Source organism: Chaetura pelagica, unplaced genomic scaffold, assembly GCF_000747805.2.
Source record: "Chaetura pelagica isolate M959 unplaced genomic scaffold, ChaPel_1.0 scaffold528, whole genome shotgun sequence".
Lineage (NCBI taxonomy): Eukaryota > Metazoa > Chordata > Aves > Apodiformes > Apodidae > Chaetura > Chaetura pelagica.
Genome location: NW_009954306.1, coordinates 434,609 through 452,003, shown reverse-complemented (window position 1 = coordinate 452,003; position 17,395 = coordinate 434,609). Strand labels below are relative to the sequence as shown.

Below are 17,395 nucleotides of genomic sequence, written 5' to 3'. Positions count from 1 at the left end.
GATTCTCGTTGATGAACCCTTTAAAATGAGGAAGACCTTTTTACTTGGTAGAAAAACAAGCAACTTTTTTGACAACTTGGAGTAGCAAAGTTATTATTATTTTGATCGCTTGTAACTTGGTCCTGAATATAGAATTGTAGAATGGTTAAGGTTGGAAGGGACCTTAAAGATCATCCAGTCCCAACCCCCTCCTGCATGGGCAGGGACACTTCCCACCAGCCCAGGCTGCTCCAAGCCCCATCCAACCTGCCCTTCAACACCCCCAGGGATGGGGCAGCCACAGCTTCCCTGGGCAACCTGGGCCAGGCTCTCACCCCCCTCACAACCAAGAATTCCCTCCTCATCTCCAACCTCCATCTCCCTCTCCCAGTTTTCATCCATCCCCCTCATCCCATCCCTCCCTGCCCTTGTCCCAAGTGCCTCCCCAGCTTTCCTGGAGCCCCTTCAGGCACTGGCAGGTGCTCTCAGGTCTCCCTGGAGCCTTCTCTTCTCCAGACTGAACACCCCAACTCTCCCAGCCTGGCTCCAGAGCAGAGCTGCTCCAGCCCATTGATCATCTCTGTGGCCTTTTTCTGGACCTTCTCCAACAGCTCTGTATCTTTGCTGTGCTGAGGGCTCCGAAGCCCCTTGATAATGTCGTTTCATTTTTAACAGTTTCTCAGAAACAATTTACTGGATTTCTGCTGTTAAATAGCAGATGTGAAGGGCTGTGGTCAGCAGGCTGGGGGATGAAAGGGGGAATCTTGTTCTAAGGTTCTGTTCTTAGTATTAAAAACAGCAAAACTCAGGGCATGTAAAGATACAAACCACAGTGCCTGTGGCTCCCATCAGATGCACAGAACACAAGGTGTGCCTCATACAAGGAAGAGGAGTCTTTCACTTTTAATACCTTAATGGCACAAAATCAGTAGAGGTCTTTTATGCAGCAGGCTTAACTAGAGCCAACAGCAGTCTGGAGAAGGCTGCTGTTCCATAATTAATTGGGAATTGCCTTGCTTTTGTCTTGAGTTGTGTGTCTGGCCAGGGGTAGCTCTGCCCTGTAAGTAAACTTGTCTAATTGGAGCCTCCTCAAAATTCCTTAGTTGTCTGCGTTGCTGGTCTTGGAAGCACAGAATCATTCCTCTCTCCCAGATCAGTTTGGTGCAATGTTTGTGTGAAAGGACTTCCTTTCAAAACTTCCCTGATCTCTTGGCATCCATCCTGGCTCCTTCTTCAGCCTTCTGCATCTCCCTGGATACTCTCGTGCCGACGTGAGCCGGGTGTTTGCCTTTCCCCCTGCTCTGTGTCTCTTAGTGAACTCTGTCCCACAGCAGTTTCTCTTTAGTATGTCCCCAGTGCTGTACAGTGGTTTTACTGTTTGGTCTGACTGCACTTTCATAAACTAAACAGAGTAAATGTGGTGCATTTGTTACTGGCTTCAGTTCTTCTTAGCTGTCCAACACGTCAGGGACTGACAACTTCTCTTCAGTCCTCTTCCAGAAACAGCTCTGCAGGGATCACAGCACTGGGTATAAGCAAGTGAAGTGGGTTTTCCAACTGGTTTTATCTTCTGCTCAGACTTGGTACATTCTAGCAGTAAAACATCCTGACATGCAGGGAGTCCAAGTCACTTTCCACATCTCTGTCATGTGTCTGTTGCCAGAAATACAATCTGGGATGTAGAGGATGCCTTGACTCCTATTTAAACACAAAGTGTGCTTGAGCTCCAGACCTGCCAAACACTTGAAACTGCTGTTAGAGGTAGTGAAACTCAGGTGTGCTGCTGCAGTTCAGATTATTCACCTCAACTGTTCAGAAGGTATTTCAAATGTAGGTGAAGCTAACCCTGCTCATTGTGAGGTTGGACAACTGCTGCCTGAGCGTGAGCTCTGCTTGCAGGGGAAGGTTGTTGTTATTCATGTGAGTCTGACAGCTAATTACAAATAATAAATTGAAGTTTGTAATTAAGCTGTTACCTTAATTTGATGCTAATCTTCTTAGTGTGTGTAACAGCCTGAGCTTTCTTGGCTCTTCAGCCATCTGTAAAAGCCAGAAAGGTGCTGGGCTGAATGCCGCGTTGCTCCTTCCTCGGGGCGGTGTGACATGTGCTTCCCAGGTGCTCCATGTACAGCAGTGCTCCTGGGAGCCTTTCCGTCAGTGCACTCTGAGGAATGTGCTGTTTCCGCACCAGCTTGCTTCATAACCACGCCTGGTTTGCTTCCCTAAAGAATATTTCCCTTGCACAGCAGTGTAGGGTCACTAAATGTACATCAGTTCCTGATTTTACATGGTGAAGAGGACCACAAGTACTGATTAGCTAGTTAATTCTGTCTGACACTTAAGTTGTGCTAAGAGATGGAAGGGGATACACTTCCAGTCTAGCTAGAATTCTCCTTTTTTAACTCTTTGACCAGCTGATTTACTTGTGTCCTAAACCTCCCCTCCAGCAGAACTAGCAATAGAGCAAACCACAACTATCAGGTAGGCCAATTCCCATTTGTCTTTGAAAACAGCTCTGCCACTTTATAGAGCAGTAAAACATTTGTGATTGTCCAGCAGCTTCTGGTTGTGGCTGGGGTTTTAGGAGGCCTGGTACCACTTCTGAAGAGCTGCAGCCCCATCATGAAAAACACTAAATCAGGCTGCTGGAGTTGTTTTCAATCTTTGTGCCCATTGCTGGGGTTTATTTGCTGGGTCAGCTGTGTGTGTCCTCTCAAAGCAGCTGCACAAATCAACAGAGAAAGTCTGAAGTATTTTGGCTAATATCTCTGGGTACTGGGCCTGGCTCAGTTGATAGAAATTTTGAGATCCAGTTGGAATTTGGAAAGACCTCTCCTGGTTTTAGAAGGTTTTTGTTTTGAGTTTGGCAAATAAGGAGATAAAGGGAGCTACTTCCCTCTTCAAGTTTCTGGGGTGGAAAAAAACCTGCATTATTCTTGCACTTAGGAAAACCGGTAATTTTCAAGTTGAAAGTCACTGTGACAGTCACAGGGGGGACCCTGAGGTCCAGACAAAGCTTTTTCCAAAGGGTCAAGATCTAGATCTGCTTATTGCAAATGTGGAGCTTTGTAGTATTGATATATCCTGAGCACAGCCCAGTTCTGATGCTGCCGGTCTGACACCACTGACAAATCATTGACTCTTCTAATGGATGTTATTAAAAAACCCGAAACAAAACCAAGCAGAAGAGCCTCAAAAGCCTGTTGCCCCAAGCCTGTTGCAGTCTGGAGGTCAGAGTGGTTTTGTTTTCTCCGGTGTTTGTTTTGCCAAGCTCTGGATTCAGATGTCAAAGGCCCTCAAACACAGCACTGTGGAGATCAATGCCATCACAGTAGATCTGAGCTGTTGGGTTTTTTTTTAATTTGTCTTTTTTTAGTTGTTACTGGGTATTCTCAGACTAATATGAAAAAGTAGGGAACATTTTTCATGTGGTTCAGCCAAAAACGATCACAGGATGCTACTTTTAAATAAAACAATGCATACAGTGACTGCTTCTTAATGGAGTTCCTGGTCTGTTTTCACTTTCCGTAAGCTCTTTATGTCTGTCTGTATCCTCTGTCCTGCCTGACAACAAAAAACTCTTAGTTAGTAAGTAATTTTTTAGACAGACTTGCATGTAGTTTGGTACCTTGTGAAATAAGAAGCTTTTCCTGTAGCCTGTCTTGGTATTTAGGTAGATTTCTCTGGGGGAAAACCTTTGTTGTACACTTCAGTGAACTTTCACTTCCAGTCTGACATTGTACATCTCCATCACTGATGGTTTCTATCTCTTTTTTAAGTGAACATGGAAATCCATTGTAACTTGTTTAAACAAAATAGGAGCTCCTGTGGTAAAATAGAAAATGTGGCATTAGTGGTCATGAAAATGCAAAGTTTAAGAACTACCATGTGTGTCAAAGCAGACACTCCTGTAGCTTTGTGTCCTGTCCCAATGGTGCCACATCTGGAAAAGGGTATTTGTGTTGAAGGAAAGGAAGAGTGTTGAAGATGCCAAGTGGCCTTTTCCCAGCTCAGAGGGTTTTTGTCTTGTGAACTTGCACCTGGACTATCCCCTGCAGGAGACTGTTTGTCTAGATCCTAATCTTAACTAAAGCATTATGATCCCATGTCAGCTTTGGCCTTCCTGGTTTAATCATGTATGAACACTGCAGATCATTTGGTATAGAGAGATGAATGTTAATCAGTATCTTGGTGGAAAATTCACCAAGCCTTCCCGTTTGATCCAAGGTGGCAGATAATTCTTTCTGCTACATGCGCCTACCTGATGTTGAATGACTTTTACCTCTTTTTTACATGACTTTTCAGCTTCTGATCAGTTGGATTTGTTACAGGCAGCTATAAAATGTCTGAGTCACCTTGTTAAGCTCTGCTCAGTTGGTGGGATAAGAGGACTGATAAAGAAGTGGTATCTTTCAGGTAACCTGATCTGCTACCTAAAGATTTCTGCATCAGTTTGACACTTCTGATTGTAGAGTAAAAGTATTCTGAAAATCTTTGGTTATCATCTGTGCCATTAAGGGCAAGTTTAATTGCTGAGTGGAAGCAAGAAGAGTTGGGAAATTCCTTCTGTTAGTTTTCCTTGGGCCACCCCAGCACACTCAGGTGTAGTGTTAGTGTGCACAGATGTGTGTGTACCGCACACGCAGTCCTTCTTAGGAAATGTAGCTGGTTTTCCTGTCAATTTGGAATCCTGTCAATTTGGAATCATCATCCTCTGGGGGCCCTCATCCACATACAGCTTGTTTGCCTGCTCTCCTGATGGAATTCTCAAGAACTGCTCCTGAGGAAGGGTCACATCACATTTGAGAAGCCAGCAGTCTTACTGTTTTGCAGTGCCAAATAAAGTGGGATTATATGGTCTTTTCATCAATGGAGATGCTAGTTAATGCTAACTAAGAAGCTTAACGTGCCAGAACACCTTAAACCAGATCTCCTGAGCTGCAGGTTTCCTGCTGCTCTGACTCTTGCCCTGGTGTGTTATTGCCAGGACTGCATTTGTTAGGGAGGTGTAATTCTACCCTTTCCCTTATGCTTTCCAAGCTGACATGATAAAGATGCCAGAGTAAACTCCTGTCTCCATTACTGATTTTCCTGGAGAATAAAATATGTCTACATTGACAGAAAAGGGCAGATTCTTTTCTCTTTGTTTTGGTGTGTGTGCTTGAAAAATTTCCTTGGACTGCTACAGGAAAAACAAACAAAACCCCTCAAAAAAAAAAATCCCTCAGAACCACCCAAACACTCCCACTGCCCCCTGAACCTTTCCCTAGTGTCTGTCTCTTCCTCCTCTCTAACCCAATCATGTCACCTCTCAGACCTGCTTTGAGATAATCATTCCTGTAAAGATCTGGGGAGGAATCACCATCGATTTGAGCACAAACTTGAGAGCAGACAAACTGATTCTCAGAGCTGAAGAAGCTCCTTCAGAAAGTGGTGGTTGTAAAAATGGGGATGCTATTTTTTCTACCACGGTGTGACAATGAGTACTCAAACTGGTCTTCTCCTTTAGTCTTAAGTTCAAGTGAAATAGAATCAGTTATGCTATCTTAATATTTACTTCAAAAAACAAGTCTTAATTAAACCCTTAATTGAAGGTGCTACTTCCCATTCCACTTTGATTTAATTAGGAGAGCTTCACGGGAATCTCAGTGCCCAAATACTATTTCTTACGGATGCATATTTTCTCTTAAAAAATTACATTGCTTTGAAAGTTTAATATCTCTTTAGCCAGAATTTTCTAGCAAATAGGCAATTAACAACTATTAAAATAACTAAAATATTAGTATTCTATAATTTTTCAAGCAGTCCTAAATTGCCCATAGCAGAAGGGTCAAGTTTCAGTGTTACTGCAATTACAGTTAGACATTCAAGCTGGTGGCATTTTCCTGAGCAGCATTTTCGTAAGGAAACTTGAAGGAAAAAACCCAACTTGCCTTTTTTTCCTTTCTAATAGATATGTAACTTGTTTGTGGAATGTCCATGAGCTGTGTTTCTACCTCTAGCAATTACACTGAAAATGGCATGAACTTGCTTTTGAAGTAACACCAGTGTGTTCTGTGGGTCTTGCTGCTTGACTGTGTTCCTGGTCTTGTAGAAAATTTCACTTGGTGTGATTTTGAAAAGGCCATTTTTCAGCTGCTATCGTAGCCAGCAGGTCGAGTGAGGAGATTCTGCCCCTCTACTCTGCTCTGGTGAGACCCTACCTGGGGAACTTTGTCCAGTTCTATAGACCCCAACATAAGAAGGACATGGAGCTGTTGGAGAGAGTCCAGAGGAGGCCACGGAGATGATCCAAGGGCTGGAGCAGCTCTGCTGTGGAGACAGGCTGGGAGAGTTGGGGTGTTCAGCCTGGAGAAGAGAAGGCTCCAGAGAGACCTTAGAGCAGCTTTCAGTGCCTGAAGGGGCTCCAGGAAAGCTGGGGAGGGACTTGGGACAAGGGCAGGGAGGGATGGGATGAGGGGGAATAGATTAAAACTGGAAGAGGGAGATTCAGGTTAGACAAGTTAGAGATTCAGGTGCTGGAACACATTGCCTAGGGAGGTTGTTGATGCTCCCTCCCTGGAGGTGTTCAGGGGTAGGTTGGATGAGGTTTGTGCAGGCTGGGCTGGTGGCAGGTGTCCCTACTCATAGCAGGGGGATTGGAACCTGATGATTGTTTAAGTCGCTTCCAACTCAAACCGTTCTATGATTTGATAATTATCAAATGAGAAAGGAATTGTAAGAGTTGGTGAGTCGTGAGTGTGAAAGGGGAACCAAGGCTGTGGAGAGTGTGTTTGTGCATGTATCTTAAATTATATTTTTACTACCTTTCTCTTCAATTCTAGGTGCTATTGATGCTAATGATACTTAAAGAAGGATCCCTAATGTCCCAGCTGGATCACTGAGCACTTTTCAGATTCCTGGAGGTGCTGCTGTTTAAAGAGGGATTGTCCTGAGGACCTGGCCTGTCATCGAAGCAGCATCCCTGTGGGTGCTACATGCAAGTCCTTGACATTCTGGAAACCATGGGGATTGGTAAGAACACCACTGCCAAATCAGTGGAGGCAGGAGGCTCAACAGAAGGCAAATATGAGGATGAATCTAAACATCCCACCTTTTTCACCCTACCTGTAAGTAGCACCTTCAGCTGGTCAAGCTCCATGTCAGTCAGTGAATAATGCTCTGTTCTAACCATGATGTACAAACCCTTCCTTTCCACAAGTGGTTAGTCAATCCTCTTTTGCTACTTGTTATTGTTTAGATCTAAACGCAATCAGTGGTGTCATCTGTAGTGATTTCATGTGTGTGCTCCAAAGCAGAGCTGCTCACAAGACTTGATTCCCCAGGCAGTTCCTTAGAGCAATTAACTGTCCCACTTCAGGGCATACTAGAGCCTGGTGCAGCTTGACTAAGAGTAGCAGGTGACAGCAAGGAGATTTTTGCTTGTCTTCCCCTTACTGAGATTTTCAGCTGTTCATTCTGTTGTACCTGGCTGCCTCTCAAGAGCTCTTCCAGTCTGCTGCTGGGTTCCCCCACCCTGAGCTGACACTGTCCAGGCTTTGAGGAGCTGTGTGTGACATCTCTCAAGTTTTGGTATTTTTTCATGGGGCTTGGAGCAACCTGCTCTGGTGGGAGGTGTCCCTGCCAGTGCAGAGGGGTTGGATCTAGATGATCTCTAAGGTCCCTTCCAACCCAAACCATTCCATGATTCTCTACATCCCTAAAGCTGCTGTTACAGAAATGATTGTTTGCTGTGCTTGTAACATTTTCTGACAAGATGTCAAAAGCAGATGTCAAGTGCCAAGGGATAAGACTGAATAAAATGGGGTGTGATTGTAAAGAAAATGTTTATTTGAAGATCTGGTGTTTCTTTTTTGTGTTTTATGTGTAAGGTGGTGATAAATGGTGGAGCAACACCCAGCGGTGATCAGGATACAGAGGACACAGAGCTGATGGCCATCTATACTACAGAAAATGGCATAGCAGAGAAGGTAGGCAGTGGTTTCCCTCTAGGTGACAACTCACTCTTGCTTTTTCAGTTCTCCTATTTTTCTCCCCTAGTTTTACTTGGCTGAGGGATTTTTGTTCTCTAATCAGACATGCTGACTTGCAGGTTCAGGTCAGGCCTGGGGGAGTTCTGTCCTCATGACTCTTCTGGTCACACATTTTGGTTGCAGAACATGAGGAGTGACTCAGCAAATGTTAGAAGCAGTTAATGCACTTTGACCTGGCACCAAAATTCATAATATGCAATATCTTCATTCCTTCATTTCCATTGGCCTTTTGCATGGTTTCCCTGAGAAGGTCATCACTTCTTAACTTTCTCAAGCGAACTGCTGGTGTCAAGGACCTTCAAAAGTGGGATCTTCCCCAATTTCTTGCCATCTACAACCTCATACACTTATTATCTCTAGTCCTTTTTCCGAGCAGGGGGCTGGTTATGGAGTGACAGCTTTATGAGTAACTTTCAGATCATTCATAAAAACCCTTGGATATTTTTCCTCAGAAAGACCCAGTTGAGGTCTCAAAGGAGACCAATTTGGTTGTGATTTTTCCAGCTTTTTTCTCAATTCCTTCATTCCCCAAACCTGTTCAGTAATAATAATCTTGCTAGCAGAGCTGGTATGAATCTGAGCTTTTGTTTCAAAAGAGAATTACAGTAAATCTGAACAGCACCTTTTTCCTCAGTGTTTATGTCTAATTAGTTTTGTGGTTAAGCCTTATTTCTGAAAAGCCTCAACTTGTCCACATTTTTTCAAAGGTCTCAATTGAAACAAGATGAAAACTCTCTTGGTTACAAGCAAGAGCATCGTGATGCTTGTTTCTTTGAGGCTGTAGATTCTGTTGGGGCAAAGATGACATCAAAGGGTATAGTTCAAGTTTTCTAACTTGGACCTCAGAATTCACTTCTGAATTTCAGATTTAAAATGTGCTCTGAACAGGTGATTCAGAGAGAGGTTCTGGAGTGTTACGTTTTGAAAGAATGTTATGAATGCCAGGATGTGCCTTCATGTACTCTGTCCCTCACAGATTGTCTGCCTCTGTGGCCTGAATACATCTCTTCTACCATCTTGATCATACTGATATTTTGATGGACAAATTTGGGCAACTCTTGAGATGTGTGTCTGTGATGGCTGCTTTTTGGGGCATGCTCAGACTAGCATAGAGAGGGACAATCTGATAAAAGCCTTGAACAAAACGTGCTGGGATGAAATTGTGCAACCAAGATGAGCAATCTCTAGACATCAAAGCTTGTCTTCATGGCCTGTTTTTACCAAGAGACTGTTTTTCTCCTTTCCACTTGATCCATGTGATCAGTATAAATAATGATAATTCACCTTAAAGAGACCATGAGTTTTTAATCAACCAAATCTGCTTGACTTAAAGATTTGCTGTGGCTTACAATGAATGAACAGTGAAAGGAGGGGCTGTAGCAATTTAACAACCTCAAGTATTGAGATAATGTTTCTGGTAACTCGGGTAAACTTCCTACTTTTCACTCAAAATAAGTGTGTGCTTGAGAAATGTTCTTGGCTTTCCATTCCTCTTGACATCATTCACCAAAAAAAATAATGACTTTGACTAGTTGCTGGAGGATGTTCAGTGCTTTCCTTGTCTCTATATTTGTTAGCTGAAACAACTGTTTGATGAGAAGTTGCTCCATCTCTATACAATAAACAATGCTATGCTGCTTATTGCTTAACAGGATTAATTGGAGCACGTGTTGGCTTTTTATTGAAGGTATTTCTCTGAAGGTCTTGTTCATAGAATCTCTTAGGTTGGGAATGACCTTCAAGGTCATCCAGTCCAACCACTCACCCTGCTCTCCCAACTCCAGCACTGAGCCATGTCCCCAAGTGCCACGTCTATTTGACTTTCAAACACAGCCAGGGATGGTGACTCAACCACCTCCCTGGGCAGCCTGGTCCAATGCCTGAGAACCCTTCCAGTGAAGAAGCTCTTCCTCATGCCTGGTCTGAACCTCCCCTGATGCAGCTTGAGGCCATTTCTTCTTGTTCTATCACCAGTTACTTGTGAGAAGAGACCAGCACCTGCCTCTTTACAACTTCCTCTCAGGCAGTTGCAGAGGGCAATGAGGTCTCCCCTCAGGCTCCTTTTCTTCAGACTAAACAGCCCCAGTTCCCTCAGCTGCTCCTTGTTCTCAAGGCCCTTCACCAGCTTGGTCACCCTTCTTTGGACACACCCCAGCACCTCAATGTCCTTCCTCTATTGAGGTGCCCAAAACTGGACACAGTATTTGAGGTGTGGCCCCAAAGGAGGGCTGATGAGTTTCTTGGGTTGAAGGTTTTTTCCCCTCTACCTCTTTCCTCCATTTTGATCTCTTGTCTCATTTTTTCCCCATTTATATGGAATTCTGTGTTGTGGGTTTTTTTTGTTTGTTTGGTTTTGTTGGGTTTTTTGTTTGTTTTGGTTTTTTATTTTTTCTTTTTCTTTTTTTTTTTTCAATTTTTGTTTTGTCCCACTTTTGGCCAATTAAAAATAAAAAGAGAAAGAGTTAACCTGATCAGGATCTGGCACAAAAAGGTGCAGTTCATTTCTGGCAGTTCCCTTGGGCATACCTAGCAAGCAGCAGCACACAGGCAGTGCATGGAACCAGCAGGCACATGCTTGAGATAAGAAAGAGCTAGTGACTACCTAGTGACTTAACAGCAGGATAGCCAGACTGCACCCTGGTTCTCAAATTCCTGATTGTTCACTCTTGGCCTCTTTTACATCTCTTCCCTTCAGCCATTATCTGCTCAATGTCTGGTGAAGGTGAAAGTTTCCTCTTTCAAAGCAGAATGAGTCTGGGTTTTGGAAGGAATGAGGAATGTCCTGGTTACCACTTTGCCATGTAGGACAGACATTGTTCTGGCAATTACAGGGTCATGGAATGTTTGAAAAGGATCTTAAAGATCATCAGGTTCTACCCTCCTGCTCTGAGCAGGGACACCTCCCACCAGACCAGGCTGCACAAGCCTTATCCAACCTGGCCTTGAGACCTCCAGGGAGGGGACATTCGTGACCTCCCTGGGCAACCTGTTCCAGTGCCTTCCTGCCCTCATGGTGAAGAATTTCTTCCTGATGTTTAACCTAAATCTCCACTCTTTCAGTTTAAAACCATTACCCCTTGTCCTATCCCTGCCCTCTCTGATGAAAAGTCCCTCCCCATCTCTCCTGTAGGCCCCCTTTAGGTGTTGGAAGGCTGCTATAATTAAACCTTAAAATTAGAAATTCTTCTGTTTGAAGACCTATAAACTTCACTTTCAAAAAGAGACCTTAAATTGGTTAGCAACTGTCATTCTGTGCCCAAAGAGAGCTTTCTGTGTGCCATGGATCAGTTGACTTGTTCCTGGGCTCATCTTTTTGTTCTGTGCACATAAATGTAACAAATGAAAAGCTCTGAAGGAACCAGTAACTTACTTCCTAGTGGAAACAGGTCATTGCTTCTGCTTTTTGGTGCCCAAAGAAGATGGGGGTGTAATGAATATTGTTTGTGATATTACAGATTGACAGGTGTAAAAGTTAAAGGATGTACTTCATATGCAGCCTCATCATTCCTATGAAGAAAAATCAGTGCTCAGCACTAGTGGAATATTTAGGTAGCTACTGGGTATTGGTCTGGCAAAGTTAGAAAAGGTGAAAAAGAGGCAGAAAGATGGGTTTTTAAAAGGCAGGGGCCAAAACAGAGCCACCAATCTGCACAAATCACTCACTGAATTTTTAGAGAGCCTGGTATCCTGCATGGAGACTTGGAAAATCCCATTTCTGTCCATCCTTGGGAGGAGTAAGGCAGGTTGCTCCGTGCAGGGTGATTTATCTCTCCATGCTGCAGTCAGGTGGGGAACTACCCACAGTTTGTTCTCCTCAATCCCTGCTGCTATTGGGTGTCCTCAGCAAGCCAACATTTATGTGATTCATGAAGCAAACAGTTAATTTCTACTGATACCTCTCAGTGCCTACCCTACCAGCAGATGTTGTAACCGTTCTGACTCTTCCTTCATGACCTCTGCTTCTCTGGAAGCGTGTGATGACCTCTTAGTCAAAGTGTTTAATAGACAGGCAGTTTCACTGGTGAGCAAAGTTCTCAGGTGGAGAGTGTGATGCAGTGAAATAGAGAGGTGAGGCAATCATGCAAACATGTATGTATTATATACATGTGGGTAGTCTCTGGGAGAAGGTTAAAAAACCTGCTTTATAACAACAGAAAATGTCACAGGAGCTTCTCTGGGTGAATCTTTGTTTTCCTGAGAGAGTTCTTGGAAGGAGCCTGTAGTGATGACAGATCATAGAATCACAGAATCATCCTGGTTGGAAGGGACCTTGAAGATGATCCAAGTCCAACCATAACCTAAATCCTGCTATAACCTGATTTATCTGTTCAGTGCTTAAATCAAGTGGCTAAGTACTGTATCTGAATTTCTTTGAAACACTTCTAGGGATGGTGACTCTACCACCTCCATGGGCAGCCTATTCTGCTGTCCAACCACTCTTTGGGTTAAGAAATTCTTTCTAATATCCAGTGTAAACCTCTCCTGCTGTTTGCCCACAACTAGATTGGCTGTTGAGACTTCTCCTGCCTGTCTCTGGGTCAGCTGCCCTGTGCCCTGCTTTTATCACACAGAATTGCATTGACAGGAGGATGTGCCTGGTTCTTCCCCTAAGTTTCAGGTAGAGACCAGAGGTGTACAGGTTTACTGCTGCTCAGTGCTCTCCCTCCAGTGTGAGGTGAAGCTCTAAAACTCAGGTTCCTGATTTTTTTTTGTTGTTGTTGTTCATTTAGCATTTTTTAGAGAATCAGGTTGGGAAAGAATCAGGTCTTATTTTTCAGGCAATGAAAACATGACATTGGTGCTGCAAATTGGCAAGATTGGTTTGTGCAGTGGACAATTTCCCTTACTCATCTGCTTATGATGTGTATCTTACTTAGCCTAACCCTGGTGAGCAGATTGCCTGATGCTAAATGTGGTTTGAAAGAGCGTTCTGAAACGAGTGTTCCTGTGTTTTGCTTTTCCATTGGAATAACTTGACCTTCCCATAGCATTGGGGTCATTTACACTCCTTGGATTTGGATTAATTCAATGGCATTTGTTTCCCCAACAGAAATCTGAGATAAGAGGAAAGTACCATGAGGTCAGTTGGGCTTCTCTGACCTTGTAGATGATGAACCAAGTGGAGATGATCTAAGCATCATCTCTGGATATGTTGTTTTGAAGAAGTAAAGACCATTTGAGGCAAAGTCACGAGTCTGGCAAAGTTCCTGGTCTTTTTGTAAGGCTACTTCACGTGAGCTTGTTATGTGGATTAGGTCAGAACAGTTGTTATATAAGGTATTTTTTTGGATAGTTGAGCTGAAATGATAAAACCTGCTACTTCCTCCTGCTTTTGTTGTTTAGTGTTTTGGCTTTGGAGCCTTGAGGTTTTTGTTCTCAGGGGTTTCAAAACCAGAGAGTCCAAACCAACCGATTCCACCAAGTTGTAAAGAGGAAATGATTGAGCTGAATCTTGTTTTAATGATAAAGCTGCAGGGGTTTTGATGTGGATTCATGTGTGGTTGCTTGTCCCTTGGCTCTCTGCACACGAGGGCACATGCTAGGCCAGAACATGGTCTAGCTAAATTCCTATAGGTTTGGAAGGAGTCTGGTTGAGTAACATAAGTTGGCTGTGGATGCATTCAGTTACAATGCTGAGCATTTTTGTTGACTGTTTGAACTTGGGGTGGAAGCAAAAACAACAAACCAGGACTCAAATTGAGTAAGATTGAAGTGGGGAAGCAGTTATGATAAGGAGGAACTTTCTTGCCTGTGATTTTGCTCTCTTATGAAAGGATAACCATTCTGCTTTGAAATAGCTCTTGTTGACTCTTCTGCTTAGTGCCAATTCTTATTTTCTTTTTTTTCCCTTTAAATAAACAGCCCTATCATGATAATCCTGTTTTTGGGCACCTTTTGGCTGCCTGATCAGTTACATCATAAACGAACAATTGTTGTACTGGTATAAACAAACAGGGAATGTGTGAAGAAGGACTAAGAAGTGACTGTGTAGGGTACAAATTCAGTAGCTCCAGCTGGAGATGAGCTCGTTGTCAGAGGTAAAAGGCTTTAAAAATGGAACCACTCAGCATTGCCTGGGAGAATTAAACCAGTATTGGAGTATCTGGGAATTGCCTGATAATACACATTCCATTTATTCATGTATAATAGTAACCCAGTGTTGTCTTTTGTATCCTCTCACACTTTTTTTTATCCTCTCCACCTCTTTTCCCTGTTGGCACAGAGCTCCTTGGCAGAGACACTGGACAGCAGTGGCAGTTTGGATGCCCAAAGAACTGACATGATTTACACTATCGAAGATGTTCCTCCTTGGTATCTCTGCATCTTTTTGGGCTTACAGGTGTGTTTCCAACCAGCTATAATTTGTTTGTCTCTGTAACTTTTCACAAGACTGCAGCATTTTAGGTGCAGTCCATTGCATTTGCGTATGTGATTATTTTAGTCTTCCCAGGCTCTCACAGAAGAAAGTGCTAGGATAGTTTCTTCTGAAGTTGGTCAGAGAGATCACTGTGCTGATAATGATCTATATTCATGTTTTCTGGCTTATGCATTTGTGAGCTTCACTCCCAAGAGGCAGTTAGTAAATAAGTGAGCAAATGTTAAGCGTTAATTGTCAGAAAGTTATATGTGGCACCTCTGGAATTAGAAATGGAGAGAGAAAGAAGGGTTTAGTCCTGAAATCTTGACTGTTAAAGCTGTTACTGTAGTAATTTCAATTCTGCAAGCTTGATGGCATCATCCTGGCCCTGTAGGCTCACTAAGAAGCAGGGCAGGGAAGTTCTTCACTCTTTGGAGTTAGAGTATGTGCTTCCTGCAGTGGGCAGGACTGTGGTGGAGAGCTGGACCCTATTACCAGCTCAGCCACCCCCTTGTGTGAGGCAGAGCTCATTTCATCTCCTTTCTTTCTTGAATGGTAGTAATATCTGTCCCACAGGAATGCTGAGAATTTGTTAGTATCTGTAAAGTATGTTGAGATCTCCAAACAAACACATTCCAAAGCATCCTTTTTACTTCTGCCTTTCTCAAGGACAGGCAGTTCCCTAGGGATGATGTTTTCACTTGCATTGTTGAATATGGTTACTCCTGTTTGTTTGTTTAAATGTGTTTGAATTGAATAAGAATGAACGAGTACCCGGTTTCTGGTACTTGTGAGCTCATTTGCAGCCTGGCTTGTGTGTGCTCTTAAGTTTATTTGTAAGCTCATGGTTTTTCAGGTGGTTGCAAGTGAATGGAGTTATTTATCTGCTTTGCTGAGCTGTTTGCAGCACAGTTACCTAGATACCTCCTCATCAGTAACCATGTAGCTGTGTCAATAACCTAGTTTATCCTACAGAAATAGCAAGCAGGAGCAACAGGCTGGTAGTGGCTGAACTTGCAGGGAAAATACTTGAAGAAATGTTAGGACCAGGAACTGTCAACTTTAGATTATTCCAAAGCAAAAATCCCCAATGCAAGAGAAAAGATGGGTATGAATGTATTTCCTTCTCAACACTGGCTGCAGGATTAACAGACGTTTTTGTCTTTACAGCATTACTTAACGTGTTTCAGTGGAACTATAGCAGTGCCCTTTTTGCTGGCTGATGCCATGTGTGTTGGATTTGACCAGTGGGCTACCAGCCAGTTGATTGGGACCATCTTCTTCTGCGTGGGCATCACTACATTGTTACAAACAACTTTTGGGTGCAGGTGAGACTCTAGACTTGTTTCTAGTTGTTGAGATGGTGATAAAACTAGAAATCTGGTGGGATTGTCCTGTACTGGACACTGGGGAGGCCTCACCTCGAGTCCTGTCTCCAGCTCTGGACCCCTTTATTCAAGAAGGAGCTTGAGGTGCAGAGCACCTTTATTCAAGAAGGAGCTTGAGCAGGTCCAGAGGAGAGCAGCGAGGCTGGTGAAGGGACTAGAGGGAAAGTCTTACAGGAAGAGGCTGAGGGAGCTGGGGTTGTTTAGTCTGGAGAAGAAACTCAAGAGGGACCTTCTCAATCTCTGCAATCACCTGAAGGGAGGTTGGAGTCAGATGAGGTTGGGCTCCTAGGCTCCCAGGCACCCAGTGACAGGACAAGAGGGCCAGGCCTGAAGCTGCTCCAGGTTGGCTATCAGGAAGCACTTCCTCATGGAAGGGGTGATCAGACATTGGAATGGACTGCCCAGGGAAGTGGTGGAGGCACCATCCCTGGAGCTGTTAAAGGAAAGACTGGATGAGACACTTAGTGTCATGGTCTGGAGATGTGGTGGTGTCAGGTCATAGGCTGGACTTGATCTTGGAGGGCTTTTCCCAGTAATTCTGTGATTTCTCGGTTGAACTCTGAGTTCCAAGAGGTACTTAGACTGTTTTCAAAGGATAAACATGAAACACAAGATACCAGGTCAAACACAGGACAGTTAGAAGAAGCTTTTGGAAAGCTGCTCCCCAAAAAAGGTGGATCTGAAATCAGAGAAGGCATTCCAAGGATAAGAAAACACAGCAGGGAGAGGGAAGAAGGAGGAGGAGGAAAATCCATGAGGACAGAGAGGACTGAAGTGTTTCTTGGGGAAACATTAGTATACCCTGGTAAAGAGAAATAAATTCTGCTATTTTTATTCTTTTTTTGAGTGATACAATATTCTGGCCAATATTTAGGTGGTTTTGATTAGTTCTGCAGAAAATTGTGTGCTGGAAAGTGCTTTTCAGTTAAAAAAGGTAAGGAAAAATTATGAGGATAACATTTTAGTCTCTGAACTGAGTGTCTGTTACTTTCCAATACAAACAAATTGTTTTCATAGAATCATAGAATGATTTTTATTTATTAGTTGCTCTGAGTTGCAACTTTCTTGAGTTGGGAAGAAACACAAGCATGTGCAGGGATGCCTGTACCTCTCCTTTGGTCTGGTCTGCTCTGCTTAGGAGGATGCAAGAGACCAATTCAGGTGTCAGCAAATGCATTAAAAATCTGATGTTAGTAAGAACAGGATGTTCTGAGTTTTACTGACATGAGTATTAATATTGTTTTTTAAATGTGTGTTTTACAGTAAACACTGTGGAAAAGATTTTTACATGTTCACTTAAATTTCTGTTAACTGCCTGTGAGAAGTAGGAACAGCTAAAACCTGCAGAGTTATTTCCTGCACGTACTTGCATAAACCAAAAGTGAGAAGTAAAACCAGAAAAGTGTGGATTTTAAGAGTGTGCCCTCATATGGTTACTTGAATGATTTGTGGGCCATTTAGTTCAGTTTGAGAGCAATGCAAGCTGAGATCGTAGCCATAGATTGGTTTGGGTTGGAAGGGACCTTCAAGATCATCTAGATCCAATCCCCTGCATGGGCAGGGACACCTCCCACCAGCCCAGGTTGCTCCAAGCCCCATCCAACCTGCCCTTCAACACCCCCAGGGATGGGGCAGCC

General features: G+C 43.5%; 1 protein-coding gene across 1 annotated transcript in view; it reads left to right on the top strand.

The window, feature by feature from the left end:
* Positions 1-6,805: 6,805 nt before the first annotated feature.
* SLC23A2 (solute carrier family 23 (ascorbic acid transporter), member 2) overlaps positions 6,806-17,395 on the top strand; it is a 33,909-nt gene continuing 23,319 nt past the window's right edge. The window contains exons 1-4 of the mRNA XM_010003926.1: positions 6,806-7,088; positions 7,851-7,949; positions 14,236-14,352; positions 15,541-15,698. Coding sequence (XP_010002228.1) covers positions 6,957-7,088; positions 7,851-7,949; positions 14,236-14,352; positions 15,541-15,698 — 506 coding nt within the window. The 5' untranslated portion in view covers positions 6,806-6,956. The remainder of the gene's footprint in view (positions 7,089-7,850; positions 7,950-14,235; positions 14,353-15,540; positions 15,699-17,395) is intronic.